This window comes from Manacus candei, unplaced genomic scaffold (genome assembly GCF_025592945.1).
Source record: "Manacus candei isolate 608988 ecotype Guabito, Panama unplaced genomic scaffold, ASM2559294v1 h1tg000009l, whole genome shotgun sequence".
NCBI classification, from domain to species: Eukaryota; Metazoa; Chordata; class Aves; order Passeriformes; family Pipridae; genus Manacus; species Manacus candei.
This window is the reverse complement of record NW_026138057.1, coordinates 8,385,389-8,407,980: the sequence shown is the minus strand read 5'-3', so window position 1 is coordinate 8,407,980 and position 22,592 is coordinate 8,385,389. Positions and strand designations below refer to the sequence as shown.

Genomic DNA, 22,592 nt, shown 5'->3' with positions numbered 1-22,592 from the left:
AAGAAAAAAAAAAAAAGAAAAAAAGGCAGTCAGCTGCCTGTGAAAAAATTTATGCTTTTGAATATTCAGACAGGTAATTCCAAGTTCTAACAGAGGTTACCAGCAAGCAGATTTACTTTACTGTGTCTGTAGCAAAAAATGGGTCATGTACATTCAAAACACATTGGCAATCTGCACTAGAAAGATCCCTTTAAGGCATTTTGGCAGCAATCAGGGAATATTAGAATAGAAACAGAAAACTCATATGCAGCCTCTCCCCTCTCGGTAGTTTGTCGAGGCTAAATTCACACGCAGGATTTTTTCATGATGTGTTTTTCCCCCCCCAGCAAATATTCAGATTACCTTTAGTGTCTCTATATCTTCAATCTTCACTACAAATTCATCACGTTCTCTGTACATGCCCTCTCCTCCACTGTCCATGTTCTCCTCGTCAGTACACCCTTCTATTGCCACAGTCTCCTGCGTTTTTGCCAATTGTTCTGTAGTCACAGCATCCTGCTGAGCTGCTTTTAAGGGGTCAGCTGGATTCACTTTCTCCTGCACATTGCCTACAGGGGCAGTTGTCTGGGGAGATTCCTGCTTTATTACAGCAGTAGTGGTGGTGGCAGCAGCAGTGACAACTGTCCCTTTCTCAGTTTCTGAAGGAAAAAAATCCATATTTTAGTTAAACAAATTATCAAGGTTTAGCAATGTCAAATGGGAACTAGAGTTTTCTTCTTTTCTGTTACAATATATATTAAAAGCAACTATTCTAGGAAAAACACCTGTTCTAGGAGTTAAAATAGAAGCAGTATCTTGGTCACAACTAAACCTCAAACAAAACCAAAAATACTGTGGCTAAACACCTCTGTTTGTATTAAACTGCTGCATCTGTCAGCATCTGGGATTAACAAAGATGAATGCTTTAGAAAACAACTTGATAGTTACAGACAGATCACCAGGAAATACTGTTGAACTTTGTGGCAATAAGCAAGCACAACAGTAAAGGTCACAACACTGAATCTTGTTTCCAGTCTGCTGATAAGTCAAGTCTTTTTAAACTGGATTACAGAAAGAGAAACACACATGGAATAGGAAAACATTTTCTGAATGACTTTTGGACATTTACCATTCACATCTTATGACAATGTAACTGGAAGTTCCAGATTAAAACTTTGGCAACATCCTAATGGTTTTTAATATTAACAGAGGTGAGCAATGAGAACTGATGGTACAAAACAAAGAAGGGAAAGAACATTCTTCTCCTCCTCTATTCCAAAGAGCCAAAGGAAAGTCCCACCTTTCAAAATTATTATTCTTTCCCACCTGAAAAAAATTAGAATCCTTTTTAGATATTACTTTATAATCTTCTTTATAGTCTTCTATACATATTAATTTTAAGACTGACTTGCTGACCTAAAAGAAATCAAGTTATATTTTCTATAAGACAATTACTAATCACTTAGGAAACTTAAAATAACCATTTTACAGCTTTGTTACAATCACTGCTAATTGTTGACTTTTTCACTTGAAAAATTATAAAAAGGATAACGTAACATATTTTAACAAAAGTGACTCCAAACAAAAGATTTCCATGTCAAATTAATGAGTCAATACAAAAGCTATATACCAAATATGTGAAGATTCATTAAATCAATTCAGTAAAATAGTTAAGCCATGAAATACGTTCTCCTGGATATATCACATCATATTATTGCAAATATGCTCCATTTCTTTGTTCAGTGAAAGCTATGCCAGCTTTAATTAGACACAGCATTATTAGTTCCCCCAGTATAGTTACACATTCTTCAGAACAGCAGATAAAGACACATGTGCTATTTAATACTATCAACAAAAGACTGGGTTTTAGTATTTGTCTTTTTATACTTATTGGCAAAAACAGATGAAAGAGGGAATTATTTGAAAGCCTGCAAAACACCAGCAAGTAAGAAAGATGTCATTACTAAGCACCTTGTACAACGTATGAACAATCTTGTACATAACAAATCAGGAAGGTGAATTCAAGAAATAGGTGGTATAAATATTACATCCTTGTGGATAATAAAGAAAGTATAGTAATACTGGAAAAGAAATTACTGCAAAGAAAACACTAATGAAAATTCCCACCTAACAAAAAAACCCTTTGAAATGTTTCCTCTGGATGTTGTAGGCAGAAATGGCTTATTAAAATTAACAAACTTCAGCAAGAGGCTCACATCATGGCACTGTCCACATTTTGGCTTTTAGGGAAGAAAAATGTCACTGATTGCTTGTTTAAAATACATATTCAACTGGAAGACACAGGAGGAACTTCATCTTCTGTAACAGACTTTCCAAAATGCACGAACTTAACAATTACATAGAAGAATACAGAATAGTAATTAATATAAAGTATTGCTTAGCATATCATGTATTCTGCAATATTCTCCCAGTATCTTAGGTCTGATTATTACAATTTAAGTTCAGTTTTGCTATGTATTTTTCAGTAAGTCACATCACTCCTAGATAAAAGAAAAAAATCTCCCTCTCTTCTTTAATCTAAAAAGGGAAACCATTACTTAATTCTATCTTGTTAAGAATCAGCCTATGGGTCACAGGTCCCAAGTCCTGAGAAAAGATAAAGGAATGTTTCATTTTCTCCCTGTAATTATTTTGGAAGACAATGGTATTTCTCCTGAATTAGTACAGTTATGGGATTGGCTGGATAGTTTCTAATTGCTTACCAGAGGAAAAAATAAACTTGACTGAAAAGGTCTATCTAGGCAAAAACATGTTGTATATTGAAAATACCTCAAAACAAACAGATGTAACACAAATGAAACTGAGAAGTGTGTGGAAAACTACCCACTACTGTGATCAGTGGTTGCTGCCTGCCCCTCCCTGCCCAAAACAATCCTTCCCAGATTTTGTTCTTTTGCTAGCAATGTATTATCAACATGGAGCTGCACCACCCCTGATTACTATGGCTGAAATCAAACTCAAATGACTCCCACCTTGGACATGCCCAGTCAAAACAGTGCTCAGTTTACAAGTGCAAAAGTTGGTTCATAAACATATTTTGTGCAACGTTATCATCACAGAAAGTGCATGTTTAACTCTACCTAGGAAGAGCTTAATGCCTGCTGATGGTAATTATTAATATGTTCTCTTGCTTGAGTTGTTTAAAAATAGGTTTAGAACCTCTGACATGACGGTTTGTTGAGGTTTCCAGATGAAAATCATATTTAGCATTCTAAGCCAGAAATGAGGATAACACATGCATTATTCCAACTCCAGGCTAAAATAGCTTTTTGGCATTAGAAGAATCCTACTTAAGTAACATGAAAAATTTTATTTACATATTTTCTACTTGTGGAAAACACTAGTTCAGTCCATAGTCAATACACCTTTTGAACAAAACTCTTAATTATGGCCAAAACCAAAACAAATCAAAACCTTTACCTGAAGACAGCTAAAATTTTTCATTTTTTTCCCCCCATCAGCTACAGAAATCTCCTTCAACATACACACTTGTAGTAACCATTTTACCTGATCTGATCTTTCTATCAGATGTGTCATCCAGGGCTGACAATGCAGTAGAGATGCTCTTCTGAAGATCATGGTTACCACCCACGGAATCATCTTCATCAGAAGAAAACGAAGGCAACGTTTCTAAATTTTTCTTGAGTTCTTCATCAGCTTTTTTGGTCGGACTTTCTCCACTAACCTCAGGAGCTACAGGTGTTGCTGCTGCTGCTGGCTGAGGCTTTGCAGAGGACTGTAGGCAAGGGGCACGAACTACCTGTGTGACTGGTCGCCTAGTCCTGTTTGGCATTCGCACAGCTGGAGTGGAAAACTGTTGCCTAGGCCCCGACTTTAGAAAGTCTAAAAAAGATGCAATAAATCCTGTTTTGACTTCGGGCTGTTTTTCTTCAACTTCTTTAATTTTTTGCCTCATTCTTTCCTGATGTTGGTAAGTATCATAACAACTTTCAGAAACAGGAGAGGAGTACGTGAAACATGAGTCATTTCCTCTCGAATTCTGACGTTTACACTGCCCACTTCTTTTCACCTGTTTCTGAATTGCACTGTCATCTTCTGCAGCATTTTTGTTTTGGCTTTTTCCTTTGCTTTTTTTCTTCTGAAGGTTCCCTTGAGCTAAATCTTGGCATTCTTCTTCAGTTCTATTAATGGCTCCATCTCCGCTTTGGGGCACAGATAGCGGCTGCAACGGAACCTTTGACTGGTTACTTGCTAATGTACCATCATCACCACCCACACTAAAATCATTCTCTGAAGCAGCACTTTCTTCACTTAGGCTCCTACCACTTGAAACAAACTCTGTGTCTCTTGCATTCAGTGTACCATCAACAGAAGCATCATTATCTTCTTCAGATTCGTGACTGATGCTGGATTGTTTCTTAACTCGAACAGCCCCTTGCTCCTGCTCTTCCTGACCAGGACCAAGGGTGGGAGAGGTCATTCTTGTTGGTACATTTTGATCAGAAGTTTCAATGTGCTGTTGATCCAGGTTCACAGTTTTTGTCTGTATTGCTGACACTGGTGTAAGATTTAGAGTAATCTGGCCCCCATTCAGAGAAATATTATTTCTGCTTGCTGGCTTCCCAACTACAGTAGGTGAGGCACTGAAAACAGAAGACACATGTCTTACATCCAGTGATCGGAACTGTGCTTTAGACTCCTCACTATTTTCAACAGTCTGGATTTCCTCATCATTAGAAGCTGATTTGGCAAAGTCAGATGGAGTCACTCCACAGGCTGCTGCTGTTGCTGCTAAGATGTCATCCACATTGGATAATATATTCCTCTCATCACTGAGAAGTATAGATTCTGGGAAACATATTGAACTAAGAGAAACAAACTGATTCTTTGAATCATGTTGATTTGTCTGAGTAAAATGATCTTTTGCTGTCAGATGTTGCTGTAGTGGTTTTGCAGACTCAGAAATGTCCATTTTCATTACTTCTGAATTCTGACTATGAAGCTGCTGCTGAGAATGACCCCCGTTACTCTGAATAATATGACCATCCATCTGAAGGAAGGGATGTGTCACCTGTTGAGGACTCTGTATTCTTTGCACTTGCGGCGATGCCTTTGCCTGTCCCAAACCTGACTGCAGTATCGACTGGTGAAGGATCTGCAAGTCACAGGTTGACTCCAGCAGTACCTGTGCACTGGGCAGACACAGCTGATGGCCGTGTCTTAGAGCGTGAGATTGGACCTGCGGTGGAGTACTAATGACTTGGCCCTGCTGTTCTGGAGTCTTACTTTCGTGTACCTTATGCATCAGAGAATGTTGCTGGTTCAGCTCCTTAGCGCTCACAGTCCCTTGTGTTGTTCGCATTAAATTCGCCGTCTTTTTCATGTCGTGGCTCAGGCTGGTGATATGGCCAATGTGTTGGGAGAGCTGCTCCACAGAACTGACCATTCTCTCATCTTTTTTTGTTCCCTGAAGAGTAAGTCCAACAACTTGATCTTCAAGGCGAGAGTTACTTCTGATCACGCTTTGAGAGTATCTGTCATTTGCTTTTGAGACCCTATAGGTTGCATCCTGAGCATTGATTTCCTCCTCAGTTAGGCTTTGAGTGGAAGGTTCAAGGGTAGCTTGCTGTTGCAATGCCTGCATCTCCTGCATTGACAACTCCTCCTCCTGTTTGGATGAGGCGTACAGGTTAGAGTCAGACTTCCTCTTAACATAGGCCTTTGTTTCTGAGGAAGGCCTGCTGTTCTGCAGCGTCTGTGAATGAGCTGGGGATGCAAAAGGAGACTGGACAGATGGCAAAAACTTTTGAGACTGTGGAGAGGAGGATTCTTGCGACTGAGAGTTCTGAGAAGAATGCAAAGAAATATAGTTTTGATTAGGACTCGAGGCTGGAAGAGTTTGTACCCGAGGAGAGGCATTAAAGGAAAGAGAAGGTGATGTTAATGTTAAAGACTGCCCTGAAGAATAGGTTTCTGAAGGACTAACGGCTGATAAAACTTGTGATTGAGATGAAAAATTAACTTGGGACTGGGTAACTGGAGATAAACCCTGAGAGTGACTAGAAGAGTAGCTCTGAGACTGGCTGACTGAAGCAAGTTCCCTCAATTGCCCAGAGTAGTTCTCATTTGGAACTGAGGTCAACACCTGTTCCTCTGAGGAGTAACTTAGAGTCTGACTATCAGAAGTAATAGTTTGGGATTGCCCAGAAAAAGTCAATGTTTTATACAGGGAGGGCAGCTTCTCAACCTTGCTGGATGAGAAATCCTGTGAGTGACTGACAGGTGGCACATGCTGAGCCTGGCAGGAAACATAGTTTTGGGACTGACTGACTGACAAGAGGCTCGGGAGCTGTGCTGTAGAATAGATCTGTGCTTGGCCTGTAATGACAGAACTCTGGTTCTGTGCAGTTTTGGCATAGCTTTGTGTCTGCACAGTGGGAGCTACACTTTGAGGTTTGGGGGTCTTTGTCGACCCTGGAGGCTGCTTCATGGAACAGTTTTTCACTTTTGCTGTGGAAGCAGATGGAAAACCAGGTGACGGAATTGCAGATGTGTACGACTGAGCAAGTTCCACCGTGACTTGAGAAGTCTTCTGCTGCGGTCCTCCATTGCTCACCTGAGTAACATCTCCAACCGGACTGCAGGACAACGCCGAGTGCCTGGAGGTATCCTGAAAATTGACCCCACTGGTACTCGTCAGATAGCTGTGTAAGGAATGCTGGGAAACAGTCAGCTGGGGCTGAACAGACTGAGTGCTTGAAGGCCGCTGATGGTGTTTAATGACACTACATTCTCGCTGAAGCGCTCTGTCGATCGACGCGGTGGAACCAGTAAAGGCAGACGTGCTGTACGCCTGAGACACCTGCTGGGCTCCTCCAAGGGTCGAAGGCAACAAACTAAACTGAGGTTGCAAGAGATGGGGTGCGGATTCTTGAGCGGAGCGATAGGTTGATGACTGGGGTGGGATGCTGGTACTTAACACAGAACCGCCCAGGCGCTCGAATGTCAAAGCGGTGGGGACAGTGCCTTGCGAGGTTTTAATCTGTAATAAAGGATCATGGGTAGTTAAGAGACCGTTTGATGTAGCACTGAAAGTAGTATCTTGAAGAGTAAGAGAAGGGGTAGTAGCAAAGTTTCTAGTGCTGAAAGTGTTGGGATGCTGATACGCTGATAAAGCAGATGTTGGTGGAAATGTTCCAGAGGTTGGCAAAGCTCCAGTAACAAACAGTTCTGTGGCTGTTGAGGAATGCATACCTGGAAAAAAACAAAAACAAAACAAGAAGGAAAAAAGAGCATAAGGGAGCTTTACAAGTTACAGCACTCTGCATTTCTGTAAGTCATTTCACTGTAAGCTCTTACAGCGTTTACAAATATAACGTTCTTCAGAATCACCACCCTTTAAACTAAAAAACTGTACCAAGTGAGGCATTTATTATGGGCAATTTTTAAAATGGAAGTGCAGGTTTTTCTAAGAATTCCAAACTCTATACCTGCAGTGAATTGTCGGGGGGAAAATCTCATATCCTTAAGGTGCAGATTGTTTATGAAAAAATTGTACAAGATTAATTCTGCTTTGAAACTGTAGGTTCTTTATTAGTTTTTATTTCAGTTTAAGAAGTTCACAGTGAACTGATCAAAAGCCTCGAACACATTCAATATACAGTAAAAACACAAAATTATGCCTTACCAATTGCAATATAGACACAGTTAAAGGAGCAATCCCATCTCCTGCATTTACCCTCACCAGTACTTTTATAACTCACTTTATGGGAAACATTTCAGAGCTTACAGTGAAATAGCTAATGTCTATACACTTTGCATTAAATTTTCTTAAAGGAGCGTTCTGACTTTCAGTACAAGCAATAAATATGATTTGTATGCTGTCCAAAGTGAGAGTCCAAAATATCCATAGACAGCAACTATGTGCACAGTGCAACAGCAACCATCCGACTGAAAAGTATAATATTACTTATTTGCATCCAGCCATGGGTATGACATCCTGGCTCAAACAGGATTTCTCAACAGAATATACTACTCCAGCTGAAACAGGAGTGTGAAATTCCCTTGCAAGCTTTCAGGCTCACACCAGTGATCCATATCATTCAGAGCTTTTCACCCAGTAACTTGCAGGTATTGGTGAAGTTTGTGTGCTATTTCCAAAGTCTATGAAAAAAAAAAAGTGAAGAATACAAGTTTATTCCCAGAGAGGCTTAAAATTCTTGTAAAGGAATGAATTTCCACTGGGAAATTTACTCGGGTATGCAAATCAGATAAAAACAAAATCTCTGGTATAATTTGACTTTTTTCAATTCTTCTCCCATACTTAAAACAGATTTTAGCTTTGGATCATCTAAGAATAAATAAAAAAAAACTCTCAGCAAATGAAGCTTGTTTTGAAAAAAACCCTTCAGTTAAAAAAAATATTTAATTTTAAAATACATTAAGTTCTCTTAAACTGGTTGCAACTTAATCATACAATTGCTTTTGAAGGTTCAGGTGAAGCTGAGAAATAAATTCTTTGTTTCTCCCTTTCAGTTCAAGACAACTGATATGAAGAGATGTGATAGTGAAGGAATGCCAAGGTATTTTTCATTAGTCAACAATAAGGTCTTTCTGAGCAAGAAGGCATAAACAGTGTTTTAATGCACATTTTTTCCCCTAATCTAACAAACTGCAACATCATGTACAACTGGGCTCTTTTCACTAACACAAGGGTAGGGCCATCCAGAAGCAGCAAAGAACAGGAAGAATTTATACCTATTTTAACTGCAAATGTTAGTTTCTCATCTAACCTATATTTTCTCTTTCTCTTCCATAAATCAAGACCCTTCCTACTATGCAGGTAATTTCTTAAACCAGACAAGAACTGGTCACAAAAGCACTAATATAGAACTGCTAGGTTTTATATTTTTACTTTTGTTGAGGGGCAGACAAAAGGTATGGCAAAGGTAGTAAATTTTGTGCACAGACACACCTCCACTACCCTAAGAAATCAAAACACTGATAACACAACTCACAGACCAAAGGAACACTTGGTGGGACAATGTAACACACTGTTCCTCCCTTTCCCCCAAAATCCACAGCCAAAGGGTTTGGAGAAAAACCCTGAAGTAAGAAACCCTCCTAAAGAAAGGTCACCTTGAAGAGCAAAGAGCTCTTGTTTTCCCTCATCAAAAAAAAAGTCTGCACAAGACAAAGCTCTCAGAAGACATATGGGGGGGTTGAGGGTTACAGAAAAGCAGCAAAAGTATTAAAAGGACAACAGAAAGCTCAGAGAACTGGTAATATTGAAAAATGGGCTTACTGATGAGTTCTTAGTTATGAGTACTGAGAAGTCTCTCAATCACTGGTACCAACATCAAACCCGACCCACAGCATGTGTCCCCATTCTTCACAATTCACTGCTAGGCAGCTGCAATGGAGAAAATGCTAGGACGAAGAGAGAAAAAGGTTTCTTCCCAGCTGACATTCTGGTGTGAGGATGGGTCATCACAACTCTAAACACCACTGATTTATAGTAAGATTTTTTGGCAGATTAACAGTGTGCATCTTCATCTGTGCTGCCACATATCTGCTTCTGTCACTGGTGAGTAAAAAGCCACGTTCTCTACCCTCAACTTTTTTGAGTAGTTCTTCACAAAATGCAGCTGCACATTATTTCTCTTAACAGAACGAGTGCAAACTGTCAACAAAAGGACTGTCCCACTCTTCCTACCTTGTGCCTCCTCCCCAGATCAGAACAATCATACAGCTGCACTGAGACACGGATCAGCTTGCTGATACAGAGGAAAACCATCCCACCAGAGGAAAAAAAAAAAACCACTCAAACATCTTCTGTCAGCAGTGAATGGACCTGATTCACTGCACAGCTGCACAATCACTCCACAAGATTAACCATAACTTGAAGCAACTCACAGATGCAGTTGCAACACTTATCTTGGTGTGACTGCCTTTAGTAAGCTCCAAATATGCAGTTTCCTGCTCTGCACAGAAGGCCTGACAGATGGGGGAGGTTTATAGAAGGCAGTCAGTCTGCCAGAAGAGATGGCACGTTTGTTTAGCTGCAGATTAGATCACTTATTTCTGTGTGACATGCGTCTCAGACCTGTCTGAGAACACCTGGACCATTACTTCTGTGTACAAAGGGGCCAAAGTTATCCAACAGGCTTTTAGTAGTAATATCACAGAAGAACTATCATAGGGAACAGAGTTTGAGAACGAAAGGTCAGCTAGGATGTACAGGTAGTGTACCTGAACATGCTTATGATGATACTGAGACTAATCCCAAAGTTGGGAGAATAAATTTGACTCATTAGACATCCTATGCATCTAAATTCCTTCCAAACAATCAGAACTTCTGCTCATATAATTCTTCTGCTAATATAATTTCACTGATTGTAGTATTCTTAAATATCGAGGTGTAAAACAGGTAGAAAACATGCAGCCTTTTCAGTCAGTAGGGACATTTTTGTTTCAAATTCTCCCAAACATTCAATATAATCATGACAAAGTTTTATTTCAAGAGGAAATTTTCACCTGTCTGCCAGGAAGGAGCCCTGAATTGTGGTAAAAGGGTAGATCCTGAAGAGACTGCTTGAGCAGTACGAGACTCGATAGCAGAGAGAAAATTCATAACTGAAGAAGTTTCCTTAGTGTTACTTCCAGCACTGTGCATACTGGTATCAAATATTCCTGAAAGACCTGGATGATGGTGGAGGTAAATGAAACAAAACAGACAATTCAGATGAAATTCCAAGAAGCTCAATCAAATAACAAGGATATACATTCATCATTAAAAAAAAAGGAAATACGTTATGAAACATTAGCATTGTTATTAAAGTACATTGATTTTTCTGGGTTTAACTCTTATACACTGCTACAGCTGTAAATTGGAACTATTAAATGTATGTCAAATATCATGCTTCAAACAATATTTAGGTACACCCCTAAAATTCTCCCTTCATCTGAAGATTCACTGTTCTATTTTCACATTCAGAATTCCTCCTGAAATGGGTTCAGCTTCTCTGTATCACCCTTTGTGCCCTTTGGGCAGGTTGTAGCAGTTTTGGACACCTCTGTGGGACAGGGCACATGAAAAGGAGTTTTGGTTGCATTCCACAAACACCATTATGTGTTTCCCACTGCTCAGACCTTTCAATAGCAGGGGACTCAATGGAAAGCACTGGAGAGATCCAGAGCTGTGAGCAACTGAGATTATGTCCAGACTGCAGTTCTGACCCTCTCTTGTCCTGATCAAGGACCTGGCCAAGAGACTCCAGACTCCAGTCAGCACATGACCTCAAACATTTTTCTTCAAAACTGGGTTGCAAAGGGAATGTGAAAGGTCTTCTCCGGTCATGGAAACAGGGTATGATCAGGATCAGGATCAGGATCAAAGAGAGATCCTGGTGCAGATGTAACACAGCCTACCCCATTGCTACACAGAAAATAAATTGTAACATTCCCCCAGCACTGTCTTTGCACATGGAAGTACCAGCAGTAGCAAGTCCCAACTCGCATCAGCTTTGCTGTTTGCTCTGGTCTAGAACTGGCAGGATTGCTGCTGCTGCCTTTGAGGTATGTTTAATGTTTGGTCCTCATGCATAGGCCCAGTCCTGAAAAGCTGCATTTTAAAGAACAAATGCAGTTTCTTCAAAAGCCAACAAGTTCCTAAGCCTAACCTCCCTCTTATTACTTATGACATTTTGATAAAAGCTAACAACTGTTAACTTTCTGCCACAAACTCAGGTTTTCTAATACCACTGGCTACCACCTGCAGGACAAACTCCCTCTGATTATAAAATCCATCAACTTGAATCTAAATTACTTAACAGTTGGGGTTTGTTTTTCTCTGTAGCTATTTAAGCAGTATTCTCATGACATGGAGAGTTACCAGTAGGATGTTGTGTAGCAGAGTATCCAGGAAGCTGATGAGAAGCTGTGTATGTCTGTCTGTGAAGGTCTGTTTCTGAATGTGATGAATGTCCTCCTCCATAGCTTAAGCTAAGGGAGAAATGAAACATTATTAACAAAAATATACAGCTGCAGAAACAAAGATCAATTATGAAATTCCAGTCGCAAGCCAAAAGGTTGCAGAAATAAAGGAGGGATGTAGTTGTGCCACGATATCACTAAAAATGTTAAGCAGATAAAAAAAAGTATGATGAAACCTGACAAGCCAAAGGGGGAGGAGAAAAAAAAAAAACCACCAACCTTACAAAAAGCAAAGCTGATCATGGAAAAGTTTATAATGGACTAGGTCAGAAAGACACAGTTTTCTAGTTCAACTGTAAGAAACACTGGCTGGACACTTTTTGTAATGATTTACTGATATAAAGTCTGCAAAGGAGATGACTATGAATACAAGTCCACTTTAGCACTTCCACTTCTAATTCCATTAAAACTTACAGGACCTCATTTAAGCCCAAGTCTGGAATGACTAGGAAGCTGTGGGAGCAACAGTGTTTTAAAATTTTGGTACTTTAGTGACAATTTAACAAAGTTGACAGTGAAAGCACTACAAAGTGACAAATCCATCTTCAGCCCTCTTAGCATTAAATGTAAGTTAATGATTCACAGCTTTTATTTAACGTTTTTAAATGAGTCATCTAAATTAACGTGATGTTTTAATCAGGCTTAAGGGAAGCAAACTGAAAACACACTGTGTCAGGGTCCATGCAAAGGCAACAACGCAGAAAATAAATAAATGCAATCTTAACACCGAGCAAGATTAGGGACTTGCCAAAAATCCTAATGATTTCCAACTTAGAAAGCAGAAAAGAGAGGGGGATGCAAAACAAAACCCCAAAGCTTTCAAGCTTCCAGGTCTGCATAGCACCTGTCAGATGGGAAAAAATGAAGGCCGGCACGACCAAGTTACCATTTCTCTTCTTCTCTTCTTGTGTTCTGGATGTTAAGTTTATAGGTAGCTGCTACTTACTCCAGGGCACATGTGAGATTGCTTTAAGTTCAAAATTCAACTGTAAACAAATGCCAAAATAACCCAAATGACAAAACCCACAGCCCTCCCTGCTGCCTGCTCTAAGGGAGACTTCCCTTATCCTCTTTCATCCCCTGGGATGAGGGGGCAGTCACTCTGCATCAGGGAAAAACCGAACACTCGATGCCAGGAATCGTGACATCATGGGAAACTTTTTATAGAAGACACCAAATAATACAAAAATTGGCAGCACCGCTGGACTTGCTCCGTTTTCATTACGATGACAAGAGGAGGCAGATGAGCCTCCAAGAGCACTGTGACCTCCACACGTTCTGAACTAGCAAGAGCCTGTCTGAGCAGGACTTCCTTGCCTTGAGATGCTCAGTCAGGGGATGTATTTTCCACACAGTCAACGTGCCAGGCTAAAGCACAAGCCTAAAGAACGAACCAAAAATCCTTCAGCAAAACAAAGAACCTCAGCCCCTGCTTTTCTCGGCGGCACTCATGGTCTAGCACTTTTAACACCTTTCACAGCAGTCACTGCAACTTATGAGAATTGCCAGCCCCAAATTCAGAGTCAGCACATCCACGTGCTTGTGCTGTAGAGGACAGATCTTTGTGCAGTTCAACACTGTGCATCAGCAAATGATTTCTATGATATGCTGACTGAAATCTAACGATCTGCATCATTGTTATGGACAACTGGCAGGCACGATCACATGACACTGTAGGTTATTTCTTTTATTTACGGCATTGAAAAGTTTTCATTATTGCCAGACAAGAAAAAACTGCAGGGGTGTTCTGCACATAAAACATTATGCATGCAATAAAGCCAATTTAAGTGCAAGTATTTTCACAAGAAAAAAAAAATCTAAAGTTAAGGCGGTTTGGGGGTTTTTGAGAAAACTTGCATAGCTAGGAAAGAAAAAACCCATAATGTGAAGTTTTCTTCAGATTTTTTTTTTAATAAATAAAAATGCATTACATGAGAAAATACGTTTCTGAACTGAACCATGGCAGCATACACAATGATAATAAGAATTACCTTCATCAAAAGAAATGCTGATCTTGCAAACCTCTCCCCTGTGCAGCAGAAATAGGTTTTACTTAGTTTTTCTTTCAAGACCTCTTAAAGCATTTGCCTACATAAAAGTACATGGTGCCAACTTCTCTTTCAGACATTTTAAAGGTAAACTCTGAAGTCCTACTCCAGCTATCATCAGGACACCTTCCTTTTCCCACTGGGGTATTTTCAGGCTGAGAGGTACATCTGGCATTGCAGGGGTGTACCAGGCTACTGGGCCTAGACTTTGAGGCAAAAATCCTTTCAGATGAGGCGACACCCCAAAAAAACCAGCACAGGTTATATCAAGGAGTATTGCATCATTCTTCCTCTTACCTTGTAACAGCAGAAGTTCGTGAGGAAAAAGGTGGATTAACCACCTGAAAATAAGGGAAACTGAAAAATTGATTTGTTGGGGGGGGTGTCTTCGGCTTGTTTTTTTTTTAATTTGTTTATTTGGGAGGGTTGTGTCTAAGTGTGTTTTGTTGTTTAGGGTTTTTTTGATTGGAATCTTTTACTTACTCTGGTTGTTTGGTGAAGATTGTGATTAATTTTCCCCTCTTCAGTCCTCTACAACAAACACCTTTGTTGTAAAGGGCAGGTACAGCACACACAAAAGGCTACTAGAGAGCCCTAACACACACAAACCTGTAGACCGGAGGCAGAACGCTCTGAATGATAAAAGTAACTTGTAAAAGAAACTCGGACAAAGACTTTGTAACAAGAAAGACTCCGAAATTAACACTGGGATACAAAATAACCTCTAAATTTAGGAGCCCAGAAACATTGTTAATTACCAGAACCTCAACACTGGGGTTCTGATGAGCATTTTGAGAACACTCAAGGTATGTGATGGCTGTTGTTTTTCTTTTTAATACAAACTCCACAGTTAATGCGACCGCAACCTCAAAAATGAATCTGTCTTTCAATAAAAACTTTGTATTTATTTGAGCAGTTAATTGTTTATTGTATAATTACTGGTTGCTGGAATGTAGATTCTTATCTCAAAAAGCCTTGCATATATGCCTGCAGTTTACATAAGCTTATCCTAAACAAGCACAGCAATCTGAAAGATTACTGCCTTAGGGTTTCTTTTTATAAAATTTATCTTTTAAACAGACCAGCTTATACAGCATGTAATTTGAATATCAAAAATACATTCACCATGATAAATAACCTTGTGGCTATCGAGCCATTTGTACTCTTGTTTCAAAGTTTGCCAGAAGTCCTTGCTTGCACGGAAATTTCACATTAGTTACTGAAGAGACATTCCCACTACTCAGTACTTTGTTTGTTATCATTATTTGCTACACAGTGTTCCAAAAACACTTGGCCCTTATCACTGAGTATCACACTGGTTCCCACTTTTACTGTCATAGTTAACTGCACAGTGGAGTGATTAGTGCTAGAAAATAATACCAATTCGACATACAAATTTAGAAAACAGTTCCCTGCAAAGCATTTTTCATTGAGAAGATCCATTCAATTTTAGTGGAATATTTAAGTGTCCTTTTAGAGCTGTCCCATAAAGAGTCATCACTATTTGTCATTGCTGTAATGATGCAATCAAAACCAAAAACAAACAACTTATGACAATGAAAGTGAAACGACTCAAGTACTAATCTGTTTTTTTCAGCTGCATTAGCTGGGCTAATAGAAGACTGCTACCTCTGCAGTAAACTTGTGGGGAAAAAAATGTATAGTCTGTGCATTTCATTGTTACTAAAATACCTCAACCTTGATTTACAACTCCTTTTTGTTAGCCCAGATTAAGTCATCCCAGAATCCACTCTTCACACATCTGTTTGTACTGCTATTCTCACAGTAATTTATTTTCAAAGCATTCTTCAATCTTAATAATTTCATATGAATTCAGGTTTCCATCTGCAAAAGGTTATTGGCCTACATTGCACTCACCACCTGCCAAGACAATTATCAGGTTTGCACTTTACACAAGTGATGGGTGCATTTCTCAACTTCAGACTCAGATGGAAGTATCATTTTTACATGGAAACAAAATTTAGCTGCAATAAACACTAGACATACAAGTATTTTTATTTCTTTCACTTCCTTCAAATAACCTTGTTCTCCTAGGCACCCATACAGAATGAAACACAGAAGCAAAAACACTTAAACCCAAGTATCTTAGTTCACTTAATACTCAATACAAGAAGTATCATAACATGGAAAGGGGGCATTTTCATCTTTCTATTTTATTTTCTAGGGGAAATATTACTCGAATTTCCCTCTCTGTGCCAAAGCTCAGACACTTGGCAAAGGAGTCTCTCTCCAAGCAGCTACTTCGCTGTGCAACAGCAAGTTCCAGTCAGAGACCAAAAGCAAAGCCATAAAAATGACAAATGCACTTCTAAATATTAAAAACATCATTTTCAATATAAGATATAGAAATTGATATGCAGCCTACATCCCTTTCTGTCCGCTATATTTGATTTTAAACATGTAAAATGCAGTTCCAGCTTCTATTACCTGCTGGCAGGTTTGTAGGTAGAATTATTTTAGTAATAGATACAGCATTTATTATTTTGCTTAAACATTTATCTATATCAATTTGCCTTTATTCAATCATCTTGTGGAGAAAGAATGGAAGAGTATTACTCAGAAACATTATTTGAATTTAATACAGATGAAATGGGGGGTAAATGGCCCTTCAGCTGCCCATTGTAACAGTAAGAGTTCACAGTTTGCTACATCAAACTAGAATGTAATTCAGCATCTGGGGTTCATCTGCAGCTCAGAATAAAATTAAAATTTAAAAGCAAAGTTACAGGTAGATAACTTGAATCCAAAAATGGGTTTGTTCTTGTATTTAAAAAAAAAAAAAAACAACCACAACTCCAAGAAGCAGCAACATAAAGGACAGAGGGAGTTGCCCAGGAAGAAAGCTGCTAAGCAAATTAAATTCAGTACTGTTAGTGACACCAAATCACTCCTGTCCAACACACTTCTGGAAGTTGAAAAGTAAGCCCTTAAAGGCAATAGAAGATGCTTCAGAAATACCAAAGGAAAAGAATGGAAAACAAACTCCTCAGCCCAGAGACTCGTTTCAGTGCAAAGTATTTTTTTAAATGTATACAAGATGTGATTTTTCACCTCTATTTCCCAGACACATACTGGAGGGGAGGGGGAAGACACTGCAAGAACAAATTTTATTTGAAGCTTGAAAATGTTGGCAGGCTTAGGAAAAATAGGAAACCAGCCTACTCTCTGCATCTAATTTCCCTGATCCTCACATTAGATTATACAAGACAAAACAAACCTTCATGTTTGAAGATTCCACTTATATTTGCACAAAGAATATTTAACAGTCTAGAACAGTTATGGTGTCCAAGAGACAAAAGAAAAAACTAATTTGCTACTCAAAAGATAGAAGTCTACATCTGAGAAATTAGAAGCATCTCTAAAATTAATACATCTTAAAAGGTACATATAGCACTCTTTTAAGAACACCCCACAACTTCAGTATTTGCCTAGCCTGTTTTTGAATTATAACAAGAAATAAAGAGATGTCAATATTTTCAAGTATTATTAACTATCTAATAATGTTATTTTTCAAGATAGGTGACTTTTGAAAAGAGGGAAAATACAGAATATGGTCCTGAGGTATCTCAGTAAAACACACAAGAGGAGCATTTTATCAACAATCAACAGACTGTCTGTTGGCTGTGCCACATTCTTCCCCTTTAATGCAATTACACACTACCTATCCCGTGCAGAATATATCACATTATAACGTACCAAAGGCAATCACCCTTCACTCTTTCATTAAAGATGAAGCTATAATGATAATTTCCCACTTCAATTCAAATGCAGAGCCACCAAGAGCAGGGCTGAGACGGACACAATGTGGACTGAAGGTTGCCTGGAGCTACTTTTGAGAGGAAACACTCATTACTTCCTTGCTTTCTAGGAGCGAAGATAAGGAGCTTCTAAGAAATCGATTTTGAGGTAGAAAATTACATGCAGGGAACTGCCTGAGTGAGCAAAAGTTCACGCTGTTCCTGTGATTCTTCACCTGAATACATGTCACATTTCAAAGGAAAAAAGAGATTTTATTGCTAAAAAGGCCCATCTCCCTTTTATTCCCACATTAATGTGTCTGAACTCCTTATGCTTGATCCTTTTAAAAATGAAAAGCCCAAAACCGCTTCAGGAAAGCCGAAATAGTCTTACTGGCACTTCAGTGCCTCAGTGCAAGTGCTGGCTTGTCTGATTAAGTAACCTGCGGAGTTCTTAATAACAAAGACAATATAATTCTGTTTTCAAAAAAAATCAGTTAAACTCTGTCTTGAAACCGTGTATGTGAAAAGCAACATTCAGATAGAAGTGAGCTATTTAGAAACTTCAACTTCAGTTACTATGGAGGGACTGAACAAACCACCTAATGGTCTTATTTTTTTAAGGTATACACTCTAAATCAGCTTTTTGATGAGGTCATCTATGGCTGAAATGCAGGACATATAACAAAATCATCTTTTTCTCTCCTTTTTCTTTTTTTTTTAATCAGAATTGGCAAATACTTCAACCACTTTTCTTGGCTTTGACCAAAAAAAAAAAAATCTTTGAAACCTAACCAAAGTGATCTTCTATCAGAATTTTTGCAGCTTACAAAAACTAACTAAAACTAAACTATCCTACAACAATGCCAGTTTTGAGCTCCTGATGCACTTTTTAAGATTTCAAGGTCTAGAGAGGAGCTTTCAGTGATCCTGCTCTGCATGTTGAAACTTCACTTTGATATACTTACTAACTCAGTATCGTCACTCTCCACATGCAAACAGACACTGATATGTCCACATACCCTCCCAATTTATATTATAGAGCAGTGTCAGAAATAATTTTAAGGCATTTGTTTGTCAAGCAATGTTTTGGGGATTTTTACATCTTCCCTGACAATTTCTACTCTACCACTCCCTGCAGAAAAACAAGTACCCATTATGGTCTGAGGAGCTCACACCACAGAAAGCTCTGCAATCTTATTCTCTGGGCTTTTGAGACACTGGATTATTTTGTCACTACATTTATTTATCCTCTTCTCTTACCTTTCCTCCATGAAAGAACTTTTTCTTTATCCAGCAGGGAGAGAATAGTTGGGATTTTTTAAATTAGCAAAACTTCACTCCTAGACCCTTACTCACAACTTCAAAAGACTTTTGTAACAGACAGTAATGGAAATCTAACACTTTTTCTGCAATATGTGATGCTATTCTGCTGTCAAAAGCATACTTGGGAGGTGTTCAAAACTCTCCTCTAGATCATTCCAGTATTAATGGTTGAGCACACAGCATAATCCTCTATTACCGTTGGCTGAGATACACACAAAAAGATTTCATTACTTTTAATAACAAAATTTTATTTCAAAATATAAAAACCATCAGAGCATTATCTCAAGATGTGGCCTGGCCACATCAGTGTCTTATTAAAAATACAATTCATTTCAGCTATTGAAATGCTTCTCAACCCTCATCCTCCCACAGCTATTACAGCATCGTATTTTGTGGCAAGCTTGAGTCTTACCTTTAGGCTACTATTGGAATACTTGATATCCCATTCCTTAATAAACCCTTCATTTTCCAGTTATATGGGAAAAAACGGTGCCGAAGTTGAGATTTTTCACCACAAAAGAGGTAAGGAGTGCAAATATGTGCTATATACCCACAGAGTCACCTTTGGCAGCACCTCTTTTCATTACCAAATCCCCAAGCAGTTTACAGGGACATAATCCACGAAATATCTTCTCCTTTAATCTAGGGAAACTAAGGCACAGCTACTAACCCACCCAGATTCACAGCCCTCACCACCGAGTCTCAAACACTCAGTACTGAAATAAGAGTCGGTTTTTCAAGGTTTGGTGAAGTTAAATTTTCTAAGAGCTCGGTACCCAGTATACTGGACCCCCGTGAAGATCAGTGGCTGCAGAACTGGCACAGAAGAGAGGCATCTACTCACTGCCCACACCTGAGACCACAAACCTTGCTATCCTTGATCATCCACACAGCCAAAAACTCAGGGCCATTAAATGGGCTCCAAGCCTCCCAGCACATTTATCTAGGTATCTGCAGTGTCTTCCCCACCCTACAACACACTGCAAGGGCCAAGCAGCTCACATGAGCTCCTTCAGATTCAAAAACGAGGCACCCCTATGACTAACACCACTCCTACCCCAATTTAGGAGGTGTGCCCAGGAAAGATCCAACATATTAACAACACAGTTCATCATAAAATGCTGCAAAGAGTCCTTTACATTAAAGGAAACATTACAGGGTGTTATTATCTAATTTCGTGAGGTAAATTAGCATAGCCCTTGAATTTAGCTCTTACACCTCTTCATCCCAAAACAGGTTTAAATGTACATTTCTAACCTTGCAAAGAGGACCTTGGCTGCCACGTTGTCACCAGTCACTATTTAGCTGAAAATACCATGTGAACATGCCTGCTTCTGAAAACTAAAAAAACTGCACTGTTCAAAACTGTAGAAAAACAGTTACAGCTACATGGCCATTTATTTTGAGATGGGAAAAACTCCACTATATGAAACAAATTCCTTGAATATGCCTCAGATATTGATTTAAGATTTCCTGATGATCATGCAGCTATCTAAACAAAAGCAAGTGTTGAGATCAAAACAGTCTATACGCATGCACACACTAAAAAAATATCTTTTAATTGGTGAAAAACTTGTATTCTCTTAAAAAAAACAATAACAAAACAGGGTTTTTTTTGGAGGGGAAAAGATGAAAATCCCATCTCTTTCCAGTGGTGCTGGAGTATCAGTAACATCCAGGTCACCAGTGCCAGCAACTGAAGGTAGTTAACACATGGTTGTCCTGGGAGTCTGAAGGAGTTGGCTGTCTACGAAAACTCTTTGCACAGCAAATGAGCAAATGTTCGCATTCAAGAAAAACTTATTAGAAATCCTATTCTTGGCAGACTCAGCAGAGAATAATGAAATGGGAGGAACACAGGGATTGAAGGATTATTCACTGTCTAGCACTGGAATTTTTGACACGAAGACGAGAGAAAGTAAACAGGATGTGGTGTGAAGCACTGAGCTGCCATATTTCTGAAAGGGATTTCCTGGTCAGAAAGAAGAGCACCATGGAACGTGCAGCACACACTGGTACATTCAGTGTCACCACAGAACACCCTCCCAGCTGCACACACACCACACAGGAGCTGTGGTCCTTTGTCTGGTAGGTTCTGGAATTCCAGATGTTGCCAGACATCTGGAAACGCTAGATGAGGAGCTAGAGCCCTCCACCTCTTCTCACACAAAGAGGGCTATCTCCAAGGAAATCTAGATGTATGACAGCCCCGAGTATAATTCCTACAGGGTTATTAAGGAATAAATGTTCCTTTGTATCCTCCTATGTAAACACTATTACTCTAAGATAAGGATGCCTAAGGGTGCCTTCTTCCTGCTGAGTGTAATTGGTTGCACTTCTACAAGTCCTAAGCAAGCAACACAGGTAGGCATGTAGAGGGAAGATGAAAAAGAAGAAAAGCAATATGGGCAAATAAAAGCTTGTCTAAACATATGTATGTTCTTGCTGAATTGTTTTGGAGTAAGAAACTTCCAAGCATGCAGAGATGCAGGAATAAGAGCTCCCTGCTGTAGCCCACAGTCAGAAAGGTTCTGAGGGTGCAAGTGTCCTTGCACCCCTCCAGATCTGTCCAGAGCAATGAAACAAAAGAAGGAATGTAACAAGAGGTGAGACAATAGCAGAAGTAAGCCCAAAAACTATGAAATCTGCCCAGTGAGGCAAGTAAATCTAGTACTTAATAACCAAGTGCTCTGAGGACATTTCTCTTTGTTTAAAAATTCTAAGAATTTTCCTTTCCCTGTCACTTGCATGGGACAGCAAAAAATGCCCTGCTGGAAAGGCTGAACTCTGCATGCTGCTCAAAGTTATTTTTGTCACCCTTTAGGCTGCTAAGGGAGGTTTGAAGTGAGCCTATTAATATGCTGCCTTTTAACTGGTTTTTGGTTTTTTTCTTTGTTTGTTTCATGTATGGAATAGGCACTCACCATACAAAGTAACTTTTTAACATGCAAATTTGTGAAGGCTTTGACAAAATACAACAAAAATATCCAAGCAAATACACCCACTCTATAAGAGGTCTGGTATTGTTTAGAATCAATGTAGTTCAGTCATAGGTGTTTTTTTCCCCGACAGGAACAAAGATTTTTCTAAAAACAACCTCCTTCCTATGACAGCTTTATGCCAGAATCAACAGCATCTCCAAGTAAAAATAAAAGGTGGGCAAAAGCACAGAAGAAACAAAGGGGTATAAGGTAAACACCTACAGGTAAAGTTAACAGGATGAAAGGTAGAATACGTCTATGGGACCGAAACACTTTTTGCATAGGTGGAAGAATACAACCCCCCTTTCTTTCAGAACAAGGTATTCAGTAACCTGTGTTGAAGTTGTTGCCTCTGTGGGAAAGGGCTCACATCCAAAATATCACTCCAGGTGATCTCAAGAGAGGTCAAGCACTCAGCTAAGACAGACACCTACCGAGTGCTCCCGGTAGGGAAGCAGGTGGTACAATTTGGGTGGGATGTTCATTAAAGACAGGGACGTGGCAAGACTGAGCCCATCTAAAAC

The 22,592-nt window shown here is 39.3% G+C and overlaps 1 protein-coding gene across 5 annotated transcripts in view; it reads right to left on the bottom strand.

Moving 5' to 3' along the window:
- The window catches only part of QSER1 (glutamine and serine rich 1), a 42,459-nt gene that overhangs the window by 14,679 nt on the left and 5,188 nt on the right, over positions 1-22,592 (bottom strand). The window contains exons 2-5 of one of the 5 annotated variants that reach the window (XM_051777253.1): positions 11,855-11,964; positions 10,498-10,662; positions 3,508-7,215; positions 343-638 (exon numbers count right to left, since the gene is read on the bottom strand). In XM_051777253.1, the coding sequence (XP_051633213.1) occupies positions 343-638; positions 3,508-7,215; positions 10,498-10,662; positions 11,855-11,964 (4,279 nt within the window). Of the gene's footprint in view, positions 1-342; positions 639-3,507; positions 7,216-9,265; positions 10,362-10,497; positions 10,663-11,854; positions 11,965-22,592 lie in introns of those variants that run through there. The other 4 variants (XM_051777255.1, XM_051777257.1, XM_051777258.1 and 1 more) reach the window with 4 other exon arrangements.